The 27676-nt window shown below is 31.5% G+C and overlaps 1 protein-coding gene across 5 annotated transcripts in view; it reads right to left on the bottom strand.

Annotated features, from left to right (window-relative positions):
• LOC128186104 (E3 ubiquitin-protein ligase RNF213-like) overlaps positions 1 to 27676 on the bottom strand; it is a 166975-nt gene that overhangs the window by 120565 nt on the left and 18734 nt on the right. For 4 of the 5 annotated variants that reach the window (XM_052855834.1, XM_052855835.1, XM_052855832.1 and 1 more), the window contains exons 16-41: positions 25799 to 26376; positions 25554 to 25707; positions 22554 to 22765; positions 21916 to 22071; positions 21529 to 21810; positions 20758 to 21394; positions 20520 to 20670; positions 20263 to 20399; positions 20091 to 20165; positions 17739 to 17845; positions 16876 to 17026; positions 16274 to 16457; positions 14290 to 14536; positions 12997 to 13134; positions 11269 to 11359; positions 6773 to 6947; positions 6272 to 6440; positions 5947 to 6116; positions 5448 to 5645; positions 5228 to 5350; positions 2307 to 2427; positions 1529 to 1770; positions 1089 to 1171; positions 760 to 893; positions 294 to 389; positions 52 to 204 (exon numbers count right to left, since the gene is read on the bottom strand). In XM_052855834.1, coding sequence (XP_052711794.1) covers positions 52 to 204; positions 294 to 389; positions 760 to 893; positions 1089 to 1171; positions 1529 to 1770; positions 2307 to 2427; positions 5228 to 5350; positions 5448 to 5645; positions 5947 to 6116; positions 6272 to 6440; positions 6773 to 6947; positions 11269 to 11359; positions 12997 to 13134; positions 14290 to 14536; positions 16274 to 16457; positions 16876 to 17026; positions 17739 to 17845; positions 20091 to 20165; positions 20263 to 20399; positions 20520 to 20670; positions 20758 to 21394; positions 21529 to 21810; positions 21916 to 22071; positions 22554 to 22765; positions 25554 to 25707; positions 25799 to 26376 — 4964 coding nt within the window. The remainder of the gene's footprint in view (positions 1 to 51; positions 205 to 293; positions 390 to 759; positions 894 to 1088; positions 1172 to 1528; positions 1771 to 2306; positions 2428 to 5227; positions 5351 to 5447; positions 5646 to 5946; positions 6117 to 6271; positions 6441 to 6772; positions 6948 to 11268; positions 11360 to 12996; positions 13135 to 14289; positions 14537 to 16273; positions 16458 to 16875; positions 17027 to 17738; positions 17846 to 20090; positions 20166 to 20262; positions 20400 to 20519; positions 20671 to 20757; positions 21395 to 21528; positions 21811 to 21915; positions 22072 to 22553; positions 22766 to 25553; positions 25708 to 25798; positions 26377 to 27676) is intronic. The other variant, XM_052855833.1, reaches the window with a different exon arrangement.

Below are 27676 nucleotides of genomic sequence, written 5' to 3'. Positions count from 1 at the left end.
ATATTTTAGTCTACCATTCGTAGCTAGTAAATGATGTTCTAAAATATTTACACTAGCCGCTGGCTGAATCATATCTTCCTCATCGTCCTGTTCTTCGAGTTCCACGTCATCCATGGCGTCAAAAATCTCCGTTTGATTGTACATCCAGCCAAACACTTTGAGTGTTCTTTCAACGTCTCTTAGACTCACAAAACTGCACTCATCCTATTAAATAATCAAGATATGTCCAAACAAGATACAGTCAAATGTTAGTACTCAATATTAGTATTTACAAATGATTTTAAAGTAATTACCTTCTGGTTTCTCATAAATTCCTGTGATGCAGCAAGAATATCGCTCAGGATAGATATAATTCTTCTGTTGACGGGAGGCAATGTACCATTTCTTACCTTTCAAGATATGGACAAAAAATAATATTTTTATAAGTAAAATTTATTTTTTGGTTCGTATATAATGAGTGTTCAGAAAACAAGCTGTAAGTGTATAGGCAAATTTGTCTCTAAAATTCTTCAAGTTGGCTCTTTATTATTAAGACAGAAAGAGATTATATTTCATTTGATGTCGAGGGTTCATCTTTTACAAAATTTCAGAACGGAACTTTTTACAAACATTATATAATATTAATCATCCTTAGCATAAAGACTAGCTACTTGTACACAATGGGACATGAAGGTTCGTTTTAAGTAATTTGAGTAAGTCGCTTGTGTATCATTTCCAAAATGTGTTGTACTACAATCAGCATAATATAACTAAACATACACATCTTTGAACCATTTGTATAATGTACAGCTTTTCAACATTGTTGTCAAGCTGTCCAAAATCCCAAACCAAGGGCAACATGCTCTGAGGAAGGGGTTGCACACGATACACCAGGTGACGCATAGGTATTCTTCCTGTGTCAAAGAATATATTGCTTTTTGTATATGTAAACACAGTCATACCTGTACAACTTCATTATTGTAAAACTTCATTTATGTTAGATAATATATTTATTGAAATCACGATATTGAATTTTAGATTCAGTACACAATTCTGTATTTGGTGTATTGTAAGTGTGAATGATATTTCATTTTAATGTATTTATTTACCAAGCTTGTCATCCGTTTCATCAGAATTTACATGATAGCCAAGACCTGCTCTTTCAAGTCTGTCAATCATTTCGTCTGAATGTCTACAATTAATCGCAATAGACTAAAAGAAGGGTCTGAGTATTTGAACAAAAATTATATTTTCAAACATTGTGTATTTTTTCTACCATATTTCCGAGAAATCAATCTAGCTGTGCTTTAAATTGTATATAAAGCCATGAAAATAAACAACCACAATCTACATGCATCTAATTTTAATTAATTTGTCCGCGTTAAAAACTTTATTATGACGCATTGTCTTCGCAATATATTTGTTTACCTCCTTATAAGCATATTTATCGTTATCAACAAATTTTTCATTGTTTCATTTACAGTGTTCAACTTACTCAATATGAATAACTGAAATAAGATTCAGAAACAATTTTGATATAAACACCTACTTTCGGTATGGGTTGCAAGCGGCCACGAGTTTCAAGTTCGTGTTTAAAGCTAATGGTTGTCCATCAATAGTTCCGTCACACATGATTTCTTTAATGCAGCCAACTGCCTCTGTCGTGTTTGCCTCATCAAAGAAGAGAACAGTGATGATATGCTTTCCATGTTCTCGGCAATTGGATTCGGCAAGAGACTCAGCTTGCTTGACCTTTTCTATAATGTGTTTCTTTGTCGTTCCACCATGCACCTTATAAAAGATACCAGTTCTGTCATTTTTTTGCGTAATGTATGCTTTGTAAAACTTTCTTACTGCGATTACCCCAAAAATACTTCGTTATAAACGAAATTCGTTATAATTATATTCAATTTTAAAGAGAATTAGTGATAACTATGCAAACAAAATCGTTATAAAGCAAAAATCAACGTGTGTAAACATTTCAAATAACTGTAGTAACAAAAAAGTATAACAAATTTATTGTTTAAGTTAACAAAGATAAAATAAAATTTTGTTAAATCTCTATTTTAAGATATGCGTTTTTAAATGTAAAATTATTTACATTGTGCAGACGAAAGTGTAAAAATCAGCAAAGAAAATTTGTTAAAATGTGTTCATTATATAAATGCCAATTCTAAACATGTGACAATTTCCATAGTTACTAATGCCAGGACACAAATCAAATTGTTTTCACTACAAATTCACACCTTTTAAAAATTTTCGCGTTTGCAAAAGTTAAAATTTCATAAAAATTGCTTAAAGACAGTAAAATTCTGGGAAAGATTTACCTTCATTAAAGTCATTGTATTCATAGGTACACCGGCCGGACATTGCAAGGAGCAGAGGAATTTTATCAAACAAGTCTTTCCACATCCGGTTTCACCCATGACAATCACTGGTATGTTACATCTATAAATAAAAATACAATTATTAACATCTGACAAAGTTCGGCTACGATAGTTACAATGGTCTAGAAAATAATTTAAAATGCGTGCTAGTTTTGCCTTTATGGGTAAAAACCTTATTTTAAAATGTTATATATAGCAAAACTATCAATTTAAATATAGGTAATCAAAGATTACAGAGCTTACCGAGATAAGGCATCACTTTTATGAAACTACTTTTATCATATAAAATGAAAACCATAGTTAGTAATCTTTATTAAAATATTGGAAATTGTTGTGGGTTTTTTATTATTATTGTATAACATATAATACCAAATTGTATCATATTACATGTTAATTGCACACTGTATTGTATGATAAAAAAATATGAATCAATACACTTCTTTACATTACAATATTGTACAGTATGAAACAACATTATATTTTGTTATATGTTATATCAAACAATACAATGCTGTAAAATTTTATCATAATATTGTATTATATGATAAAACATTGTATGAAGATATGATATCCATCATGTTATATGATATTGTGAAATATGATATGATATCGTATAATATATGATATTTTATCATAAAATTTCCTTTCAATTAATGCAACAATTTTTACATGAAACAATAATGTATCTTATGATATGATTATACAGTATTGTTTGATAAAATTTTATTCAAAATCTTATCACTGATATTCTTTTAAATAATAAAATATCATAAAAAAATATATAGTTTGATTCAATACCACATGATATTGTAACATATGAAATTTTTTATATGACATTATATCATATGATATTGTATCGTATGATATCGTATGATACAATATCATAAGACAATCATACATGTATATGGTATTGCATAATACGACACAATAAGATAATATTTGACATGATTCAATATCATTTTAATACTTTTTATATCATAAAATATTAGATCAAAAAATAAAATTTCATCAAATACAAAATCATATCATATGATACAAAACCATAATATATGATATCATACCAAAATATGATACCATATCATATTGTATCATGTAATATTTTACAATATTATCGTCATATACTACAACATCATATCATTACTACAATACAGCACCACAACATAGAGTAAAATATCGTAAGAATCACAATTTGAGACTGTCTAATATGTTAAACTTGCCTAAGCATCTAGATACTGTAAATTCATAGTTAAGATAAAATAAGTTAGTACTATTATTTACATAAACATGTGACCTGCTCCAAAAACCTTAACCTCCTCCATCATCCAAACCCAGATTCAGTACTCAGTATTCAAGCCTTTGGAATGCACCAGTATCGCAGGATGCATCAACAATTTCATAATTTTTATAAAAATTGAACCAATAATGATTTAGATTTGTCTATCAAAGGGCATCTGCTTCAAAAACTTTAACCAGCTGAAAAAACCTAAACCTCATCCAGCATCTGAAACCTTTGCCTCCGATTCAACATTCAAAACTGTCAAGTGCAGAAGTATCATAAGATGCACGACCCATGCAAGTTTGGTGAAAATGGGATGTTATAACTTAGATGTGGCTATCAAAGGGCACCTGCTCTAAACAAAAACTTAAGCTTTTCCAATATCCGAAACCTCTGACTCAGATTCACATTCAAACCTATTAAGTGCAACGACATCAAATGATAAACAATCCATGAAAGTTTGGTAAAGGTTGGACTAATTAGAAGTACTGTGAGCAAGCTACAAATTAATGTAACAATGTCGCTCAAAGACAAGACATATTTACAGGTCACAAGCAATCTTTTGTATCGAATTTTAAATTTTATCATTTTCCATTACGAGTTATGGTTTACACAGGAATTAAACATTTCTTTCAACAATGACCTTGAACTTGCACAACTGACCTTTGGTCAGATTTATGATTCTCCTCATGTCATAAACAATCTTTATGTGACGTAAGTACTTCCAATGTTTCTCAATAAGAAAGGTAAAAAGCAGACAAAAATTATAAACTTTTTCTTTAAATGACGTTGAATTTGTCCCAGTGACCTTTGGTATAAATCATGGCATTCACTCAGGTCATAAGTAATCTTTGTGTGCAGTAAGAACCTCTAATATTTCTCAAAAAAAAAGATATAGACCGGACATGTATTTTGCAATTTACCTTCCAGTAACCTTGAACTTCACCGAATAAACTTAAGTTAAAATAAGGTCATAAGCAATCTTTGTAAAGTATGAACTTCTAATTTTCTCCATAAGAAAGATATAGCTCGGGCACGATTGTACAGACAGACGGACAAACAGAAGGACTGACAACCGGACAGACAGCCCAACGAAAGGACAGATGGACAAAAAGATTCCTATACACAACAAAAACTTTTTTTGCACGGGGCATAATAATAAGGTAGATATGTCTATCAAAGAGCATCTGCTCAAATAACATTAACCTGTTCTAAAAGCCTTAACCTCCTCCAACATCTGAAATTCATGGCCCAGATTCAGCATCCATATAACTAAAGTTCATAAGTAAGTCCAGATGCATCATCCATGCAGGTTTGGTGTTATAGGACAGGTAATAACTTAGATACAGGACCAGCTCCAAAACTTTCAAACAGGTCTGGTAGCTGAAGCCAATACCGGATGTAAAGCATAAAGCTCCCCCCGACTTCGTCTCGGTCAGCTAAAAACTCTTATTTTCGATATCGGTAAACAGATTGTACTTTTTTAATTTGATTGTTTGTGAATATATAGTAAGGAACCTATGCAATTATGTAAAATTGAATGGTTTAATCAAAGACACATGGGTATTCAATCAGAAATCTTTACCTAAATCTCATATATATAGCCATCATCTTCTTTACATTGTCTGTCGTGAGTTCATATGTTTCATCTGGATCTTGTGGAAAATCGTTTCCAACAACCCTACAAAGTCTTTCTATTTTTTGTTCTCTGAAAACAAAAATTAAAAAAGCAATTATAAATAAAAAATGTCTTTCGTGCTAACGATAAGCAAAGCTTTAAATATTGCATTACTTTTCTTTAATACCTGCTCAAATCATCGAAGTTTTCCTGCAGTGGGACATTATTTGCTCGCAAAGCACCCCAAAGCTGTTTGCTCATGATGTTTCTTTCCAATATCATCCTAGTTTGTTGATCAACCAGATTTCTGCTATATCTATCGATGTTAAATCCAATGAACGTAATTGTGTTTTGATCCGGGTTGAAAAAGAGGTAAGGATGGGCACTAGTTATAGAAAAAGGAAATATACATACATTTAATATGTCAAATTGAAAAGTTCTAAACTGGTTATTAAGTATAGGAACAGACTTTCAGTATCGATATTCATAAACTGTGAATTAACCTTTTTTAAAAGATAAATAGTAGAAATTTGAATTATTATTGTTGCTACTTTTTTAACCCAATTGATATTTTTTCCAAGTAAGCTATTTTAATACATACACCTATGATACATTTTTTTTTTAAATTTGTTTTTTACTATTATTCATGCAGGTTTAGATATTAAAAATTACAACATTATCTAAACCTTGTTTCCCATTTTCTACGCATTTGAAACTGTTTTATATCTTCATCAGTTTCAGAATAATGCGATTCATCTTCCATAGAAACAGAGGATTCGTCGTCGTTTTCGGCGACAATCCTTATGTCAGTATATTCTCTTCCCTCACTTATATCTAATGACCTCGTTGAAAAATCCTTTACAAAAGTTAAAACAAAATATATTGTTTATTATTCCATGTATCAAAGGTATAAACGAATCTTAACACGATTTCATAAAATGTGTACTGATCATAATACGATAATTTGCATTTATACTCTGTTCATTACATAAAAATTGAAAGGAAAATTACCTTAGACATTTGAATGAGAAACCGTAGAACAAAGACTGGAAATCCAGGTAGATCTTGTTGTAAAATTGCACTGCAATATACGGATTTTTCGAAATCTTGCAATTGGGTGTTCAAAAAATGAATAAAGTTTCTTAACTCTGCCCAGCTTGGATTTTCCACACAACAGTGACTGAAAAAAAATTATATATATATATATATATATATATATATATATATATATATATATATATATATATATATATATATATTCTGTACATGTTTTTTTCTTCTAAACAAATAAGCTTTTAGAAACCAATTTTCTATGAGAATACAAATTCTTATTATAAAAAGAATGCTTAAAGTCACGTCCTTATTACAGTACACTATCAATCTATAAAAAAAAATATATGAAAGAAACTCTGGTGAGTTTACAGTGCATGGTATTAGAAATCTAAAATTTGTAAACAAAGAAAAGGAGCTGATCTTTGAAATCGTTCTCACATATTTATCATAAAAACTTACCGAGTCAACACCTGCAAACATTGTTTTTTGTCTGTCTCTTTAATGTTTCTGTTGAAAACCGGAATATCTCCAACTCTGTTCTCATAGTGCATCAAGTAATGATATGGTCTTTGATATTCATCGGACTGAAAATTCTTTTCATCAAATCCAACTACATGTACATCATTTCCACTGTCTATTTTAAGAATCGTGCAATTACAAATTTATATTTTATCTATTTAAAGTATGATTAACAAGAGGCCCAGGGGCCACATCGCTCACTTGAGCAACAATTGCCTTAATTCTGATCAAATTAGCATTACAGTATCAAAATATCTTGACAACTGAGTACAGTAGATCTTGATAAAAAAATTGAAAATCTGCCAATTTTTATCAACCTCTTATTTTTTGGTAAAAACCAAGCCCCTTTTGTTGTTGTACCTGTAAGAAGATTTTTCTCTATTCCTATATACCCCCCCCCCCCCCCATTTCATGGCCCCATTTTTCTCTAGGGAACCATGGTTTCATAAAACTTAAATCTGCATAACCTTTGCTTTCACACTAAGTACTGAGTTTTGAACCGAACACTTTCCCAGAATACTTTTAAAGATTTTCTCTTTATATTCCTATGTAAAAATTCAAACCGCCATCACGGTCCCGCCCTACCACTAGGGACTGTGATTTTGCAAACTTGAATTTACACTACCCGAGGATGCCTCTACACAAGTTTAAACCCTTTCTGGCCAAAAAGTCTTTAAAAAGAAGATTTTTAAAGATTTTCTTTATATATTCCTAAGTAAAAATTCATCCCCCATTGTGGACTCACCCTACCCCTGGACTATTATTTAAACAAACTTGAATCTATATGATCTGGGGATGCTTCCACTCAAATTTGGGCTTTCCTGGCCTAATAGTTTTGAGAAGAAGACTTGTAAAGATTTTCTCTATCTATAAAAATTCATCCCCCATTGTGACCCCGCCCTACCCCCAGGGACCATGATTTGAACAAATTTGAATCTACACTTCCTAAGGATGGTTACATGCCAATTTGAGCTTTCTTGGCCAAATAGTTTTGAGAAGAAGATTTTTAAAAGATTTCCTCTATATATTTCTATATAAAACTTGATCCCCCAATTGTGGCCCCACCCTACACCCGGGGACCATGAAATGAACAAACTTGAATCTATACTATCTGAGGATGCTTCAACTCAAATTTGAGCTTTTCTGGCCTAATAGTTTTTGAGAAGAAGATTTTTAAAGATTTTCTCTATATATTCCTATGTAAAACTTGATTCCCCTATTGTGGCCCCACCCTACCCATGGGAACTATGATTTGAACAAACGTGAATCTACACTACCTGAAGATGCTTCCATTTTAATTTGAGCTTTCCTGGCCTAATAGTTCTTGAGAAGAAGATTTTTAAAGATTTTCTCTATATATTCCTATGTAAAACTTGATCTCCCAATTGTGGCCCCACCCTACCCCCAGGGACCATGATTTGAACAAACTTGAATCTACTCTATCTGGGGATGCTTCCACTCAAATTTGAGCTTACCTGCCCTAATAGTTTTTGAGAAGACTTTTAAAGATTTTCTCTATATATTCCTATGTAAAACTTGATCCCCCAATTGTGGCCCAATCCTACCCCTGGGAACTATGATTTGAACAAACTTGAATTTACACTACCTAAGGATGCTTCCATTTTAATTTGAGCTGTTCTGGCCTAATAGTTTTTGAGAAGAAGATTTTTAAAGATTTTCTCTATATATTCCTATGTAAAACATGATCCCACTATTGTGGCCCCACCCTACCCCCGGGGACCATGATTTGATCAAACTTGAATCTACACTACCTGATGATGCCTCCACACAAGTTTAAGCTTTTCAGGCCGAATAATTTTTAAGAAGAAGATTTTTGAAAAATACCAACAATTGTTCGATATTTCTCAATTATCTCCCCTTTAAAGAGGGCGTGGCACTTCATTTGAACAAACTGAATTCCTTTCACCTTGTGGTGCTTTGTGCTAAATTTGGTTGAAATCTGCTCAGTGGTTCTTGAGAAGAAGATGAAAATGTGAAAAGTTTACGACAACAACGACGACAGACAACGGCCAAATTGTGATCAGAAAAGCTCACTTGAGCCTTTGGCTCAGGTGAGCTAAAAAAAGGTTAAGTTTACAATACAATAAGTTGTTAAAGTTGGTTTCTGGAAGAACAGACTTTGAAAATTTTCTTAATAAATATTGACAATTTTTTTACCTTTTTAATCTTTAGTTTTTAAGATCTGTGTACAAACATAGAATTGTGAGCAAATCTCTGTATCTTGCTTATAATTCGAAGCTTAACACTCAAATATGGTTAGTAAATAGAAATTGTAAACAATTAAAACACAAGAAACATGCACTATAACAAATAAAGAACACAATTTCTTTTTTCGAAATGAATTATATATATATACATGTACATGTATATACCTACATATTTTCGACAGCGATTTCAAACTCTATTTAAACTGAATAAACTCGAGAAAATGCCGAGCATCTCAACAAAACCTATTGCATTAATCTACCATTACGCAAAATATAAAGCCGAATTACCGATAGAATGAATTGTATTTCAGTACTTTATTGATACATCAGATTTTGCTTAATTTGCGCAGGTAAACAGTTAACTGTTTGATTTACCGAAGTCTCTGTTTGATTTGATACGTAAAAATCACGAAATACAGACGATAGTTCCCAGGTTACAAAGCATAAATAATGAAAACGAAACGAAAACCAGAACAAGCTAACACCAACGTCATGTGTGAAAACTGTCAACGCATTGAAATATTTAGCCTCAATTTACTTCACAAAATCGGCACCAATATATTTTGCATGTTTCAAAAATTTCCCTTCATTCGCGAACTGTTGCACAACAAGCAAATTCATCATAGTCAGATCGACCCTTTTTCGTATAATGTCATGGCTGCTTTAAACAAAGAACCTCGTTTTAGATGTATGGAATACGAGTCTTGGTAAAATGGTTACGCAAACCCGGGCCGTGGCAAAATAAAAGCCGGGGCAGACCGGCAATCGTCATTTCCAAATACGCATTATTTTGCAGCAATATTTACAGCAAATACAAATATATTGGTCCATCAAATATCCTAAAATTTTAATGAGATTGGCAGATTAATAACTGCCAATCTTTTGTTTTGCCCAGGCCAAGTCTTGTCTACCCATTTTACCGGATGCCGAATCCGAAGCTATTAAACTGATTGAAACACGCCTTTCCTTTATTAGTATTTTCGTAATAACTCAGATTTGACACAGCATTAGACCTTAATTTTTGCAATTTATATTTTCCTTCCCATAAGGATAATCTATGCTAAACTACGTTGAATTAGAATCAGTAGTTCTTGAGAAGAAGATTTTTTAAAATGCACCCCCCTTTTTCTACAGTTTCAAGGTTTTCTCCGCTTTGAATACAGATCGGACTATTATTTCTGCAATTTATATTCGCCCTCCCATTAGGATGCTTTGTGCCAAATTTGGTTGAAATTGGATAAGCGGTTTTAGAGAAGAAGTTCAAAATGTAAAAAGTTTACAGACGGACAGACAGACGGACGGACAGACGGACGGACGGACGGACAGACGGACGACGGACAAAAAGTGATCAGAATAGCTCACTTGAGCTTTCAGCTCAGGTGAGCTAAAAAGGATATCTTTTATCAAGAATAATTTACTAAGAACAGTTTATATATATTTAATATCTAAAATACAATATAAACTTCAGTTTTGTAAAGGTTTAAAACAGAGAAGTTTAGCAAACCAACGTGTACGCTTACGTATACGTGTAGAAAGGATATTATGTGTATAACGTCATCAGTTTGTGTAATGACGAATTTCTACACGTATGTACCGGAACAAACATACGTGTAAATTGCAAAGAACCTGTAAGGTCGATATTGTAGCTTCTGTTTCCCTGTTGGCTATGTATTTTAACAAATTTGTTTATTTTTCTTAAGCCTGAATATTTAATGCGAATACTAATATCAACAAACATAAATGTTCATTAGAATTTAATGTTATTGAAATTTTAATACACGTATCTCTTCCTCCAAAACATGCAATTGCTCTGTTATTTTATTTATTTTATTTATCTGTGATAAATAAAAAGATACATATAATGTATAATAAGATTAACACATGCAGAATTCTTTGACTAAAAATCTCAGCTTAGTAGATGATATCTAGAATTACATTAAAACATTTACTCGTACAGGTACACGTCACAACTGTTAAACAAGAAGAGTAATGTGTGCTGGTACGCATAGTTCTAACTTGTAACCTACACATACAAGTACGCGTACCCGTTGGTCTGCTAAACCTCTTTAATATCAAATAAACAATTCCTTTTAACTAACGAAATGGGCAAATAATTACATATATTAGATGATTTATATCTAAGGCTTATGTAAAATATATTAAAAGTCAATACATGTACATGTTTGTAAAAAGTTCATTTATTCTTACCATTGGTATTTCTTAGAACCTCTTCCGGCGAGATGCATCTTACACTTGGAAGAATATTCAACAGTTGAACTGACGATTCAAACTCGCTTTCCTGTTAGTTGCATATAAATTCATAAAATAGAAATAGATAGTAGATATCCTTTGTTATAAAACGATCAGAACGGTTCAAATATTACTGCAAAATAGCTCAGTGGTTAGAGCACCTGATTAACCCGTCACTATATCTCCCATCCAATTACATACGGAGCTGTGACCAGGATTCGAACCTCAAGTGTACACCTGCGCCGTACGAAATGTAACGGGATAGGAGAAGTTTATGACGAGTTTAAGCCCAGGGCCCCTTAATTCCTTGTAAGGTACTCTGCATGTATACACCGAGCTATATGGCGCCGGTATTTGAACCGGTCTGGCCGTCACCTTCCTCTCCCCTTTAATGATATTCGCCTTCGAATGTTACACACCAGGCTCTTTTTCCTGGCAAAACTTAACCTGTCAAGTCAGGTGTTAACAAGCCACTAAATGTTACGGAATGGGAAAAATAAAGACGGAACAGATTCGAACCCGCACCCCCTGAATCCCCATTTAAGTGTACCAACAGAGCTATCCGGTGCCGGTTTTCAAACCGGTCTAACAGTCACATTTGTATTCAAACAAAGAGAATTGGTTGTAAAAATTTGCATAATGGTTCAATTTTAAAGATAAACTCTAAAATATAAATCGACTAAAATTAAACCATGCTCGTTCGTTCGTTCGTTTGTTTGGTTATTTTTTTTTCCGTTTGGTCAATTTTAAAAACTTGTCTTCAAGTAAAACAACTGAAAATGAATATTAAAGTTTAGAAATATCTCTTTCTAAATCAAATCGATCTACTAAAATAAAGACCTTTAAATTGTTGAAACTATGCACTCGATAACATTCAATCTAAAACTAGTAGTATATTGTAGAGCGGAGTTTACAATAGACCACTTTGCAAAATAAACAGTAATTACATTTTTCATTAATCACTGATGGTCAAATAGTTTACTAACACAAATGCTCTGGAGGAAAAACTGATTACAACTTGATTTGGAAAGAGACGTATTTTCATGTATGTTAGCAATATTCAATTTTGTTTGCTCTTTTTTGTGATCCCTATTTAAGTCTATGATTTTTCTCGTTTCGAGGTGTAATGATCTACTTATTGCGCTAATATAGATCTACATGTACATCCTACATTTCTATTTTTCTTAGTGGCAAATGCATCCTAATATACGATGCTGGTAAAAAAAAATGTAAAATCATTACACAGGCAGTGTTTATCAAACAAACCCAAGTACACATTAAAACAGGGAATATAATTGAAACACCAAGATAACGTACAAATAAGCGCTGACCACACGTTAAAGGTGTAAACCCAGGTTTAACCAAATGTAAAGGTAATACACATTTGTAATGATAAATGGGAAAAACAAAGTAATACAGATATGACTTTTTACAAGTCTTGTTTAATTTAAATGCACCCTTATATATATATATATATATATATATATATATATATATATATATATATATATATATATATATATATATATATATAAATATACATAAGTGGAGTTTTACAACACGACATAAAACATGCTGTGCAAGATATGTACATATGTTCGTAAATTTTCCGATATTTTTCATTAAATGCACAGTTTTCCTATGGTGTTTTTACTTTATATCAATAGCTTCTAACAAATTACGTACTTGATCTTTGTCATTTGGTAGAGTTGTTTCGACGATGTACAGATCAGTTTCTGATCTGTGAAATATATATCCACTTTCGTCAATTAAACTGCCCAAGATTAACATGTTGAACAACATGGAACCAACATATCTTTCAACCTAAAACAAAAACAATTTTCCTGTCGTAATGAAAAATATTCGTAGTAAAGAAACTCAAAAACCACAAGTAATAATCCTAATCAGTTTATTATATAGAAATGCATTTGAATTGTATGATTTGGTCTTATACTTCTTGACAGAACTCCCCTGACAAAAAGTTTAAAAAATGTAAATGGAAGTATCCAGTACATTTAATAGCAACAAAAAAGCAAAGAACTATACATTGTGTATGATATGAGTAAAGTGAGGCCCCATAATTCGTAATTATTTAAAGTGTTCTAGGTAAATTAAATCGTTATGTTAGTTTTTTGAAGAGTTAATATAATATTGTTATATATAACCATATATATAACAATCATATATATTGTTGATATAATTATGTGTTCACCTATTTAATATTTAATTTATTTACACTCACTGACAGCATATGACGTCCAGAAGTGGCGCTATTATTGTAATTTAATCAAAATCAGTAAAAATTGGCATTTCTCTTATCTTTTTTGAATGGGAGATATAGAAAGACGCTTTGAATTTGAACAAGAACAGACTTTTTGTCACATAAGTCGTCGATAGATACATCTGTGATGCAATTATTTTGTTTATTCAAGCAATCAATCAATGTTTTGTGAAAGAAAAATAGCTTGAAAAAAAAGCCGTTATGTGATGAAAATGCGAAAATAGCGAAAAAAGGCTAATTTTTTAGATGCCATAATTGAAAATTGTGGGTATTTGGATCAAAATGAAAATTATGAAAACGTGTACATCTGTACGTAGGAAGCAAAGAATTACATTAAATAAATGATAGCTATTTTAGGGGTCCACGTAAGCAGTACATTTTTACGCCTTTACTATGTATAACTCTTTGATTTAGATTATAGTAAAGTTATTTTTTTCTAAAATTTCAAGAATAAAATGCAAATATTTTTAACCTACCTCACGGAAAGCAAATGTTAATATTTAGAATTTAAACGGTTATTGTTATAGAATTCAGAGTGTAAATAAACCTTAAAAATGTATTTTTTAATGACACAGAATTGTACAACAAACCAAACATTTAAAACAACTAATAACAAATAATAATCTGCCTTACATAATTTGCTTTTACAAATAAATGGTCTTAATTTTTTTTAAAAAATGTAAAAAATGTTGTTTTACCCCATAAGCAATATCAATATGGAATATCCGTGGATACAAAACATCATTTGGCAGTGTACATTTCAGGATTCTACTTGAAACTTCGACAACATCTATCTGTTTTTGGCTCAATGGAATTGTAACTGATAAAGGAAAATCTTCCACAGCTCCAATTGGGTTTTTGGTTTGAAGCTTTTCAGTCAATCTCTTTTTGTGAAGACTTTTACCCATTCCAGCTTTTTCTGATCTCACTACCCGTACACAGTGCCTAAAGTTGAGAAAAATTAAATGGAAAAATACAGATTTGATGCCATCTCACGTGTAAAAGTTTCATCGAATGTTTTATAAAGTTAATGTATTCTCTTCATGTCACATTCTTGTTTCATATAAAAAACATCTAAATACTTCTCGGTCAAATCGCTCAACTAAGCATGATATGTATCTACCTTTTGTACAATTATTTGCATCAACTTTTAAGCTCTAAATAAATCCAATTACATCCTCCTGTTTTTATGATTTAAACTTATATAACTATATATAGTAAATTAGTTTTATGATACTATAAGTTTTAAAGTGTTAGACTCTTCAGATAACATTTTCACGAGTTCTGTTTGAAAAATTCTTATTAAGAACACTGTATACCTCTTGATATTAATTGTTGTTGATATTACAGACATATAAATTTAACTTTAAACTACAATACATAAATTTTTTTGCCCCTTTTGTGATAAGATATTCTAAACTGCTCTTCGATGTTTGTAATTGTAATGTTACAAAATGTTGTTATCTACATGTCAAAATAAACTATCTTAAAGAATCTTCTCAATAGTTTAAATAAGAATTATGTCAGTAGTCAAAGAACTTGTCCAGTCTTTTTATTATTACTGTCATATTGAAAAGAAAAGAAACCAATTTATTTAGAAAGTTCCATTTTTTTTTTTTAATGATATTTAAAGTAAAGTTTGGTTAACCAAGCTTTTGGAAAAGAAGTAGAAGAGCTGAATGATTACAGACAAGCCTACAGGCTTTCGTACGTCTACCAGGGTTGGGGTCAAATATACATCAATATTTTGTCAATTACTTGCAATTACAATTACATTGATATTTTCAAATGTAATTAATTATTTTCAATTACTTTTACAAATGTAATTAAATACAATTCAATTTTTTTTAATATGTTAAGAATAAATACATGCATAAACAGCATTGGGACACACACAACTTTTTTATGGTAGTGTCTTTAAAGTTTTGCGTTCATTTTAATAATTATTTATAGATTTTGCTTTTAAATTTATATTTCAAAATAATAAATTAATATTATAATGGGTACTAAATCAGTGACATTGGGTTCATGTTTGGTTCTGAACAATAATTTTTCATACTAAATTTTTATTCAATACATTTGTTCTTGGGTATGAGAGGGCATCAGGCCTGAACAAATTAGACCTTTTCTAGATTGTCTTGTTGTTTAAACACATCAAACATTATGAGCCACTTAATTAGTGTATAAACACAACTCTCAAGCCCATTTTAAACAGGTATGCAACCTAATCAATATTATTAAATTTCTGTCTGCCATTCTCCTGTTATTCTTATATACCTGTACATACATATAATAATTTTACATTTACTTGTACTGATAAAATGTACTGCTTAAAGCTTAAATTGATTGAAGAACTGAACTGAATATGACACTTTTTTAAACTTTTAACTTGAAAAAAAGTAAGTGAAATGTAATTGAAAAGTAATTGAAAATACATGATATTTTTTTGGAATATATTTAAATACATTCAATTACTTCTAATTGACGGGAGACTCAATTATAATTACTTCCAATTACTTTGAAAAATGTAATTAATTAAACTCAACTACAAATACTTCTTTCAATTACCCCATCCCTGACGTCTACCAACAATGATCAGAAAATATCACCTTAGCTTAAAGCTCTTGTAAGGTTAGACGTTACAAAAACAGTCAGTTGAGAACATTCAACATGCAACTTTACCCAATTGAATCAACATCAGCAGCAGAATCAAAGACATTTTCTGGTGTGTATTTTTTCTTCAAGTATTCTTTAATTTTTTCAACTCCAGCAACAGCTATCTTAGGTGCCCGATATTTATCCAGCGCTGAGATCATAGGCGATTTGTATTCGTTTTCACTGCTGCAGATGATGACAAGTTTGTAATCTGAAAATTGTATACAAATATTTTTTTTTAGATTTATACTTTTTACAAAGCTGTAATCGATAAAATGAAACATGTTATGATATATTTTTGCAATTCATTTCAAAACCATTACTGGGGCATTGCTGCTTCAGTAACAGTCCTTGCAAATCACTTTATCTCAAAACCTAAACTTTCTTACATATTCGATAAAGCTTCAACCAAAGAAAAAAAAGTTGTTTTTTTTAAAGATATATATTTAATGTTGTTTTACGTTTTTAACAAACTAACTGTTAATGTGATGAGATCAAACAATTGGGCCGTTTATTACATCGTATATTAACAGCAACTGACAGCATTCAGAAATTCATTTCAAAATCAACTTTAATAAAAATAACTGCATAATATGTCTAATACTTTTACACTACAAAACGTATTATACCTCCAGATGCAGATTTGATGTATTCGGTAACATCTTTCAAGGACTGCTCGCTTGCATCGTACTGCAGCTTGTCAGCATTCATCAAGCAGAAAATGCGTTCATTCTGGTCACCTTCACTTTGGAAAAGTGCCCGTCGGAAAAAAATGTCAACCTAAAATTGTATTGTGTGAACCATTTTTAAATATCTAAATATAAATGCCTAATGGGCTTGTATTAATCATCTAAAACTATAAAATTCTAGATTATTTTTTCACGAGGATTTAATGCGTGGTGTTAGCATTCTATAAATAAGGTTTTGATAGCTTGGTATAAAAGTTTTTGATTAATTTGTTAACATATTTAATTTAAAAAAACAATTTTAAATGTGTACATTTCTGAATTTTTATATAAAAACTGAAAAAGGCCTTAAATATTGTGTCAATGGTCAGCGAGTTACCTAAAAGAGACAGTTCACATTTTATTTTAATTTCATATAATTAACATTATGATACCGGTTTTTTGGAATAATATGTATATATGTAGCTTAAATGAAATTGTTGTAGAGAAAATGTAATCAAAAACATTTGAATAAAAAGAATTGCATTTAACATTACAAAGCTTCGATTTCAGCGTTTCTGAAGAAATTCTTGTGTTCATATGATTCAAAACAAAGAAGACTATCATATCATAATACGATATTAAACTAATGCGATTGCTTGTATGCTTAAAATATATGAGATCAAATTAAACGGAATGAAAAGTTCATATAGTTCATATAGTTTATTCATTTTTTAATAAGGCCATTTAGATGGCATATGAAATATGCATCTTGATTTGTCGTAACTTATTAATTATTTGCTTCTGAAGTTTTATTCGAAACTTACCTCTTCTTTTGTAGTATGATCAGTACACAACAAAACGTCATTTCTTGAGGGCAGAGGTATATTCGGATCGATCATGTATATAGTCAATACCATAGGAATCACTTCGCCTAATGTAATTAACATAAGATGTGAACAAAGAATACAGATTATTATCAAAAATATCAACAAACTCGATTAAGATATTCAAAAATTGTAAGTTCAAAGTCACAGAAGCCTGTTAGTGTCATACAAAATATATAAAAAGAAAAGTCTATAAAAGAAAATCTCATTGTGTATATAAAAACACAAACATATATATAAAACAAGTATAAAAATATAAGCAGCTTTGTACTAATATATATAAAGAATTGTGTGTGTATATATAACGCTAGATCGTGTATATATAAACAGTACTGTGATACATAAAAACAGCGGTGATATAGCAAAAATGTTCTACTTAGTAACCATCACCGAGGTCAACCTAACGTCTGTATGGCAAACCCCGCCTACAGAGACGATAAACAGCAATTTATTATCCGTAGCGGATTTAAAGGGAGAACATAAGGCACCCTTACCTAAATTTTCAAATTTAATTTTTTTTTCTGTCAATATTTCTTTTCCGTATCTTGTGTTACTGTTGTATATAAACGCTGATATATTTTGTCCATACTTTACCTAAATCTAAGGTTCTACATTAAATATATTTTCTATCAAATTTGCAAAACAATTGTCTAGAATATTAATTTTCCTTCATTCCATTTACTAGTAGATGAGCAGAGATCACGGACATTTAAAGGGATCGAGACACTTTCTGAGGTGAAATATTTATTTTCAATAAATATTTACAAATAATTAAGTATGGAGATTATCATTACTTTGATAAAATGTATCGAGGCAAACACGATATAAACTAATTTAATGTGTTCATAAATTTATAATATTATCAATAGAAGAACAAACATTTCATTTAAACGAATGTGCAAACTATATAAGAATTCAGCATTGTTTAAAAAACAAATAATTTCAAACTCAGGATCTGCTTGTAACTCAAATTTTAACTTTCAAATTTTGACTAAGCATTTACGATACACATATTAACCATTGTAAACACAACAAATTTGAGCTTACACTGTCCCCTTTGCAAATAAATCCCAACCTCAAGGAGTTTGTAATAAGCATTGGTACAGCGGCGTCGGAAGGTTTGTTGATATTTTGACAGCAAACTTGGTCGATAAAAGAGTGGAGAGGGGTTGGTTAACCGGATTTGGCTTAATATGAAAATATTTTACGATGTATTCAGTTATTCTTTAACTAATCCTGCGCTTTTACTAGTTTGTTTGCGAAAAGATGTAAGTAGCTGTATTCATATAGCATCTCAGTGACTGTGCAGGATCAGATAATTTGTGTCCGGGTAAACGTGAATTTTCTTACTTAATTCTAATTATGAGATAGTACCGTAACAGAAAATGATAATTGTGTTACATTTACCTTGTCAAAGTGAATATCTCAATGCTCAGATTGCAAATCCCCGTCAACAGGCTAGATAATATATTTTGTTTCTTTGCTTGTTTTGTTGTTGTTTTGTTTTGTTTGTTTGTTTGTTTGTTTTGTTGTTTGTTTGGTTTTTTGTTTTGTTTGTTTTGTTGTTGTTTTTTTTTGGGTGGGGGGGGGGGTCATTTTCTGACAACTTCTCAAGAACATTCTGAAATCAAGTGGGTCAGTCAGTTAGCTATTGAATCTTAAACTGCCAGCCTTGGGAGCATAATATCGCTGATCCTCTCTTCCGGAGGTGGGGTTTATAATGCAGCCGCTAGGCTGAATTTAGTGAAGATCAGTATTTATCACTGTTACTTTTATGTATCATCTTACTAGTACTGCTTATATATATTTGAAGCATATCTCTAAACAAATACCAGTTCTACCACCTGATCGAAAATGACGGGGAACATCAACTAAGAATTAGCTAGGTAATTTTAGATCAGGCCACACCGTCACGAAAATTTTCAAATCACTGAACTCTGATTTCACCTCAAATAATTAAGTGGATGTATTTGAGGGTTATACTTAGACTTGAGGCCGAGTATTGACTTGAGGTTAGTTGGTGACGATGGAGCCTGATCTTATTATTCTGTGTCTTTTATTACTGTCATCTATCCAACAAATGTCCAATTTACTTTCTATAATATGATTTATCTTATCTATGTGTGTTTTTATATATTTACCAAGAGTTTTTCTTTATAAACTTTTCTTTTTACATTTTAAATGTGGCACTAACAGGCTTCCATAAAAAGCATACTTTAATGATTTTAAAAGGAAATAACAAATAATAATCAATGTCTTGTTTTACTTGGTAAACACTTATATGTGACTTACTTTGTGGACAAACAATCAGATTTGGTTTTCCACATTTCAATGGGTCAATAAGGGTTCTTTTTAGAATGCAGTTTTCTGAAGAAAAGAATATGCCAGAACATGAATCTCGCACACATGCAACTATTTTTTCCAACCTAGTTTTTCTGCTTAAAAATAATATCTTAAATCATACCCCCTTTGTACAAGACGTCAAGAATCATTCCAAGATGTTCTATGCTGAGAAAGTCAGTTGCGCTAGAGGACGCACAACTAAGAAACTTTTTCCAGGTCACGTCAAGATTAAGGATGACTTGAGCAACTTCTTGTTGTCTGATTTTTTTAAAGTGAATTAGTTGTTAATCAAAAACAATAAATCTTATATTTTTTCAAATTTAAGTAAGCAACGACAAATACAGAATTTGAGTTTTAATTTAATACTTTAATCAATACCTCATGTTTTCCTCTAATTCCTCCATAAACTCTTTAAGTTTATCTCCAAAAGTGGTATCCTTTGCTGCTGTGGTATTTATTTCTGAAGTATTGTCTTGAATATATTCCTCTTCATCGTCTTTTTCATCATTTGACATACACCATATCAACCCTTTGAAGGATACATTTTTTTTAATTATTTGGAAAACTTTAATTTTTGGAGCAACAAAATCAAAACACGCTCAATTTTGGTATATACCTGCATCTGTGTCTGCTATATCGAATTCCTGTGACTGAATTGCTCGCAATGCATGCTTACGAGAAATTCCTGTTCCTTCAGCGACCTGTAAAAACTCTCTAATAGCATCTGTATGGGTATTTTTTTCACTTTCATTTTCCATTTCCGAGGTTTGCTCTCGAGCTAGTAAATTCTCTTGTACTTTGTTAATTGCATCATCCAAATCAGGATTAAGCGAACAGTGGGATTTAACCACTGAAAGAAGAGGACCGAGGAATTGTGTAACTTGATTCCCATTTCTGTACCTTGCAATTTCCTGTTGCAGTAGAACCATTTGATCTACAGTGTAGAAGTTCAAAGGATAGAATACTTTCCTTTTCCCTGCAATGTAATCAATCCATTCCTCATAGCAACTTTCCAAGAAATCCGCAATTTTTCGAATGTATTCGTTGACATTACTATAAGCATTTCGTGAGTCTTCATCGTGTTGCGGAAAATTTGTTCCCTTAACAACAGAATGTTCACGTGTTCTAATCATGACACTGCTGCCAGCATTTGGGTTACAATGGAACTCAAATGTCCAACTTTTGAAAAGAATACAGCCTGATGTTTGAAGTTGGAGAAAGACCTTTCCAAGTCGTGTAACATTGTCAAATATCTATGAAAACGTTTTGCAAATAAATACTAGTACATGTATCATCATCAAACTTAAAAATTGATATGAAAAAAATCAATAATACCAAATAAACTTTATTACCCCATTCATTGTCTTTTTAACACAACTTTACTTACTGATGTAAATCGTTCTATACTCTCTCTCCCTGCGTCCGCTTTGCCAGTAACAAGCATGAGTCTGCTTTGTAAATCCGTCATTTCACCTAGCGTATAGTCACGTCCTTCCCCTTCAAGTTCTATTTTTTCGAGCTTAAGAGTTGTCAAAGATCGATCATTTTCTTCCCTTTCATCTTCACTTTTGCTATGTTCACTGTTTGAATCCTCTCGGACAACTTCTTGCCTGTCATTTGTTGCAAATCTTGCTGCGGGAACATGCAGCCAAATAACGTCCTGCAAATCCTATTTTAAAAAAATCATTCATTCAGGAGAGAATTCAATACGCATTGATTGATAAAATGCAAAATTGGAAAGTGAAAGGGTTGATTTAATTGTGTAATTACTTACCAGTTGATGCGAGTTTTTAACAGCTTTTCCAGAGTTACCAACTTTGAAAATGCCACGATCTTTGATGGCATCAACTTGTTTCAGTGACGTAACCTCTACGGAACCATGTGCTTCTTTGATTTCAATAAACCAGTTCAAAACACGGTTTGATTCTTCCTGTTAACCAAAATTAAAACAATTATATATAACCCATAAGACTTGCTCAAGTCCCTTTGCAAATTTTAACTTGTTTCGGTTTAATTTCTGCTCCATATTATACTGAAGTGTGTAATTAAACATAAATACTTTTTAATCCTGTATAAGGCTACATCTCGTAAGTCATTTACCATAGTGAATCCCGTTGATAGAAATTTTTTGACCTCCCTCACAAAAAAATGTTTCGCCATAGTTAGTGAGATAAAACCAAATAGACAGTGAAATCGATTTTTACATCTTTTTATTTTACGTTTACACTGTACCAGCATAAATGAACCTGTTGATCATTTGAACGAAACTTTAAACGTGCAAAGGAAGTTAAAAATTTAATTTATGTCTTAATTTGTCAATTGACAATTAATTAATTTTTTCCTAACAAAACCATCTTTCATGATTTGTGGCACATTTTTGTGGGTTTTTTTAAATAATGGTTGAATAGTTACCAGCTTTTTTGGAAGGGCATCGTCCTTTTCTAAATTTTGCCAAACCTCTTTCCATGTGTTAATCATTTTAACTTCTCCATTCATATCGCCATATATCACTGAAGAATACCCAATTGCTGCAGAGTGTAAGTGTGTTACTCTCCCAACGTGTTCATCTCCTTCTACAGACAATAAGGCCAAATCCGCGTAAATCTTTAAGTCTTTTATTCCCCCTGTGAAAAAAGTAAAAGAAATGGAATTTCCAACCTGACGTTTTTAATAAAAGAGTTTTTATACCAAAAGAAAAACATAGGTAATCATAGATTACTAAGCTCACCGAGACGGAGCATCATCCTTATGAGACATCACCTTCATAAGACCACCTTTATCATTTTATATGAAAATCAAACTTTATGATCTTGGATATTCATGGATTCTGTTTTGACAAAATATCGTATATCATCTGATAAATTTTTTTATGATAATCATATGTTCATATGTTAATCAATTCAATGATATAAAATTAAATATTGCATCATGTCATATTTATAATATATATCATATTATACAATAAAATACCGTAATAAACAATAATGAGATATGATATTGTAACGTATGATATGACATTGTATTGTGTTATACCTAATTGTATTTAATCACATAATACAATATCATAAAATATAATACAATATAGTATTATATTACAATATCATATTACATAATACATCATAACATTGAAACATGATATTATATTGTATAATATAGTATGATATTGTATTGAGTGACACTGAAACATATTTGATACATTATATGATATTATATCATATAATACAATATAATTTGATTCCAACATTGTATCTTATCAAATGATACAATATTATGTGATAAAGTAAAATATTATAAAATACATTATTATATTAAACATATAGTATCATAAGACACAATAATATATATTACAATATCATATAATACAATTTCATGTGATATGATAATATATTATATAAACCAATATCATATCATACAATATCGTATGATACAATATTATATAATATTACAATATCATATAATACAATTTCATGTGATGTAATTCTATATTACTGAAACCAATATCATATTATACAATATTGTATGATACAATATTATAGAATTTACAATATTGTATCATAGGACACAATATAATATTTTGCAATATCTTATGTAATTGTACCATGTGATAAAATAATATATTAAAAATACAATATAATATTATACAATATTGTATCATAATTTACAATACTATATATAACAATATCATGATACAATATCATATCATAAAATATCAAAAAAATTGATACAATATCATATCATATCATATAACTTTTTATAATATAACATATGATATCATATTATATCATATCAAACAATATTGTTTCATATCATAAAATATCATAGGAATCATGTTATATCATTTATCAACAAACACATCTATCTATCAAGCTGGTTTGAGTGAGGTAGGAGATTTCTTTAGCATCCTTGATAATGGAGATCAGGCTCTGCATCCGAAGCAACCTCTGCGTTTAATTTATAATAAAGTTAAATCAACTATGCAAGCTTTCATCTATAAAACATGTGACCTGTTCCAAAAAACTAAACCTCATCCAGCATCCGAAACCTATGGCTGAGATTCAGCATTCAAGCCCATCAGGTGCATTGGTATCATAAGACGCATCATCCATGCAAGTTTGGTGAAGTTTGGACCAGTAATAACAAAGATATCATCATCAGAGGGCACTAGCAATTAAAACCTTTACTTCCTCCAGCATCCGCAACCTATAGCTCAGATTCAGCATCCATGCCTGTCAGGTGCATCTGTATCATAAGACACACCATACATTCAAGTTTGGTGAAGTTAGGACCTGTAATAACTAAGAACTATTTTTTAGCATCCTTGATAAAGGAGATCAAGCTCTGCATCTGAAGTTACCTCTGCGATTCATTCATATTACAGTTAAATCAACTATGCAAGTTTGAAATAGTACTATCATCTATTAAACTTGTGACCTGTTCCAAAAAACTTAACTTTATCCAGCATCCGAAACCTATGGCTCACACTCAGCATTCAAGCCTGTCAGGTGCATCAGTATCATAAGACACACCATCCATGGAAGTCTGGTGAAGTAAGGACAAGTAATAACTAAGATATCATCATCAGAGGGCACCTGTTTCAAAAACTTTATTTAACCAGCTTTTAAAACCTTAACCTCCTCCAGCATCCGAAACCTATTGCTCAGATTCAGCATTCAAGCTTGTCAGGTGCATCAGTATCATAAGACGCACCATCCATACAAGTTTGGTGAAGTTAGGACCAGTAGTAACTAAGATATCATCATCAGAGGGCAACTGCAACAAAAACTTTAACCAGCTCTAAAAACCTTAACCTCTTCCAGCATCCGAAACCTATTGCTCATATTCAGCATTCAAGCTTGTCAGGTGCATTAGTATCATAAGACGCATAATTCATACAAGTTTGGTGAAGTTAGGACCAGTAGTAACTTAGATATTGCTATCAATGGGCACCTGCAACAAAAACTTTAACCTGCTCCAAAAACCTTAACCTCCTCCAGCATCCGCAACCTATAGCTCAGATTCAGCACTCAAACCTGTCTGGTGCATCAGTATCATAAGACACACCATCCATGCAAGTTTGGTGAAGTAAGGACCAGCAGTAACTAAGTTATTGCTATCAAAGGGCACCTGCAACAAAAACTTTAACCTGGTCCAACGACCTTAACCTCCTCCAGCATCTGAAATTTAGGACCCAGATTCAGCATCCAAGTCTTTCAGGTCCATAAGTAGGTCCAGATGCATCATCCATGCAAGTTTGGTGAAGACAGGACAAGTAATAGCTTAGATACAGGACCTGCAACAAAAACTTTAACCAGGTCCGGACGCCGACGCCGACGCCGACGCCACCGCCGACGCCGAGGGTATAGCATAAGCTCTCCTTGACTTCGTCTCGGTGAGCTAAAAATGAATGTTAACCTGGCAGTGCAGATCGCATCCACTGCACAAGATTTTTAGCTTTTGTGAAGGCAGCGATGCTCTTTTTTTGATTCTCAGTTATTTTCTCTAACTTTTGGTTAAATTTCTCGACTGACATTTTCAGATCCACCAAGGGGATATCTTTTTCCGTATCCTAAAATGCATCGAAAAGGTAATTATAAACAAGAATGCTGGTAAGGTAAATAAGGGAAATTCTTTACGGCATTTAATTAAAGCATTTTTACCGATTTTGCAATAAGTTCTAGATTTTCGAATGAACCATCGATATCGAATTCATCCCTCACTCTCAAGAAAAGCTTTGCAACTGACACTGTTTTTGAAAACATTCGAAATCGTTGTAACTGAGTGATCCTATCCTTAATCCATTTTTCTTTTCTTCCTCTGTTCATTGCAACTAACTCATCGTACAGTTCATCATCATTAAAATCATTGAAACAATATTTTTCTATTTCATGAACAGAAATGGATCCTGTTTTCATTTTAAAGCAAATTTCATCCCAAGTCTCTGTTGTCGGGATAAGAATTGTGTCAATAACATCAACAAATTGAAAGTCTGCCGATCTCCTGTGCAATTTAGAGATGTTTTTCATAATTGTATGGAATGTTTTACTTTCATTGTAGCAAAACATATTTTTTACAATGAAATCCAATTTTGAAAGTAAATCGATGAACAAAACAACATTTGGCTGGTATTCAGCAAACCCTCCGCTTTCTTCTGGAATAGCACAAACCTCTCCGATTACCAACGATCTCCAATTTTCCAATGTTCTTTCGTCAATTTCCATTATTCTAATCCTGCTGTCTACAAAAAGTTATTTGTTAGAGGAATACACATTAAATTCGGGAAAAGATTTAAGATCATTAAAAGTTAAAAAGCCTGATAACAAAATGCTGATTCCTTTAATTCAGCAGGTAAATCTATATAGTTTTTTTATTTGTCTTTTAAAAAATTCCAGAACACGTTTGATGAAGTGAATACTTTAAAATTTAAAACAATGAAAATACACGAACAATCTACAAACCTACAACCTGCAAAACTTGCGTTATACATGAAAAATAACGATATTAGACTGCGTTGCATGATTTTTAGCCGGGCTCTGCTAAAAGTAGAGTCCTGGCTGTAGGCAGGCAAATCGCCAATGTTACTATAAATAGCACAACTTAAAAAGTAAACAAAAAACCAAACAGCGTCAAAGTAAAAGCTTCTGCTATACCAAATAGTTACACAAAGATTCGTTTTGACAAAAGTGTTGGCATTTTGCTTCTTTTTCTTTATCTCGAGAGAAGTGTCTATCTTTTATTAGTTTTCTTATTAATAACGTGTTTTAAAAACAAGACTATGCATTTGGGACACATACAATGCGCATTAATTTCCATGAACTACTTTGCTGCGCGTTGAAGAAATGGGGATTGAATGTATAACGCTTATTGCAAAATTCAAGGCAGCAACTGTTGAACTTTTTTTTACTAGTCAGACATATTTTTGTTTATAGCCGCTTACAAAATTTAGTCGCTCTTTGACGCTTTGCCGACATTAAAAGCATGAGAGAGAGAGAGAGAGAGAGAGAGAGAGAGAGAGAGAGAGAGAGATAGATTTTCAGTCTTTACTACACAATATGCATAAAGACACACAAAAAAAGCCCAGCTCTCAGTACTTCAGTACTTTGATTTTCTCAGCACAAAACAAGAATGTTTAAAAACTAGAAATTGGGTAAACAAAGATTAATTAGAAATATTGTCAGAGTAACTGTGCAACAAAAATGACGTATGTTAATATGATTTGTTTCAAATCAAAGTAAAACATTATACATCTTAAAGGGATATTGTAAAAAATTTGGTCAAAACTTATTTTTCCTATTTTTTAATTTTTATAATGCTTAATTGCATTTCTTAAAGCCAACTAAAATTAGAGTTCCAGTCACTGAATTATACAAGCGAGATACAGATGTGTAATGTAAACAAAGCTCAAGTCATGTTTTTGTTTACAAGTACATCCTGAATGTTTGCAAGAAAATTCCAAGTAAAGGCTTGAAATGAATGAAACAAGGTTCAAAACGAATTAACAGATAGAACAATCAGCTTAAATAAACTTTAAACGGTAT

The sequence above is a fragment of the Crassostrea angulata genome, chromosome 5 (genome assembly GCF_025612915.1).
Source record: "Crassostrea angulata isolate pt1a10 chromosome 5, ASM2561291v2, whole genome shotgun sequence".
NCBI lineage: Eukaryota > Metazoa > Mollusca > Bivalvia > Ostreida > Ostreidae > Magallana > Magallana angulata.
Note: the sequence above shows the minus strand (reverse complement) of the source record. Positions and strands in the feature narration are given on the sequence as shown.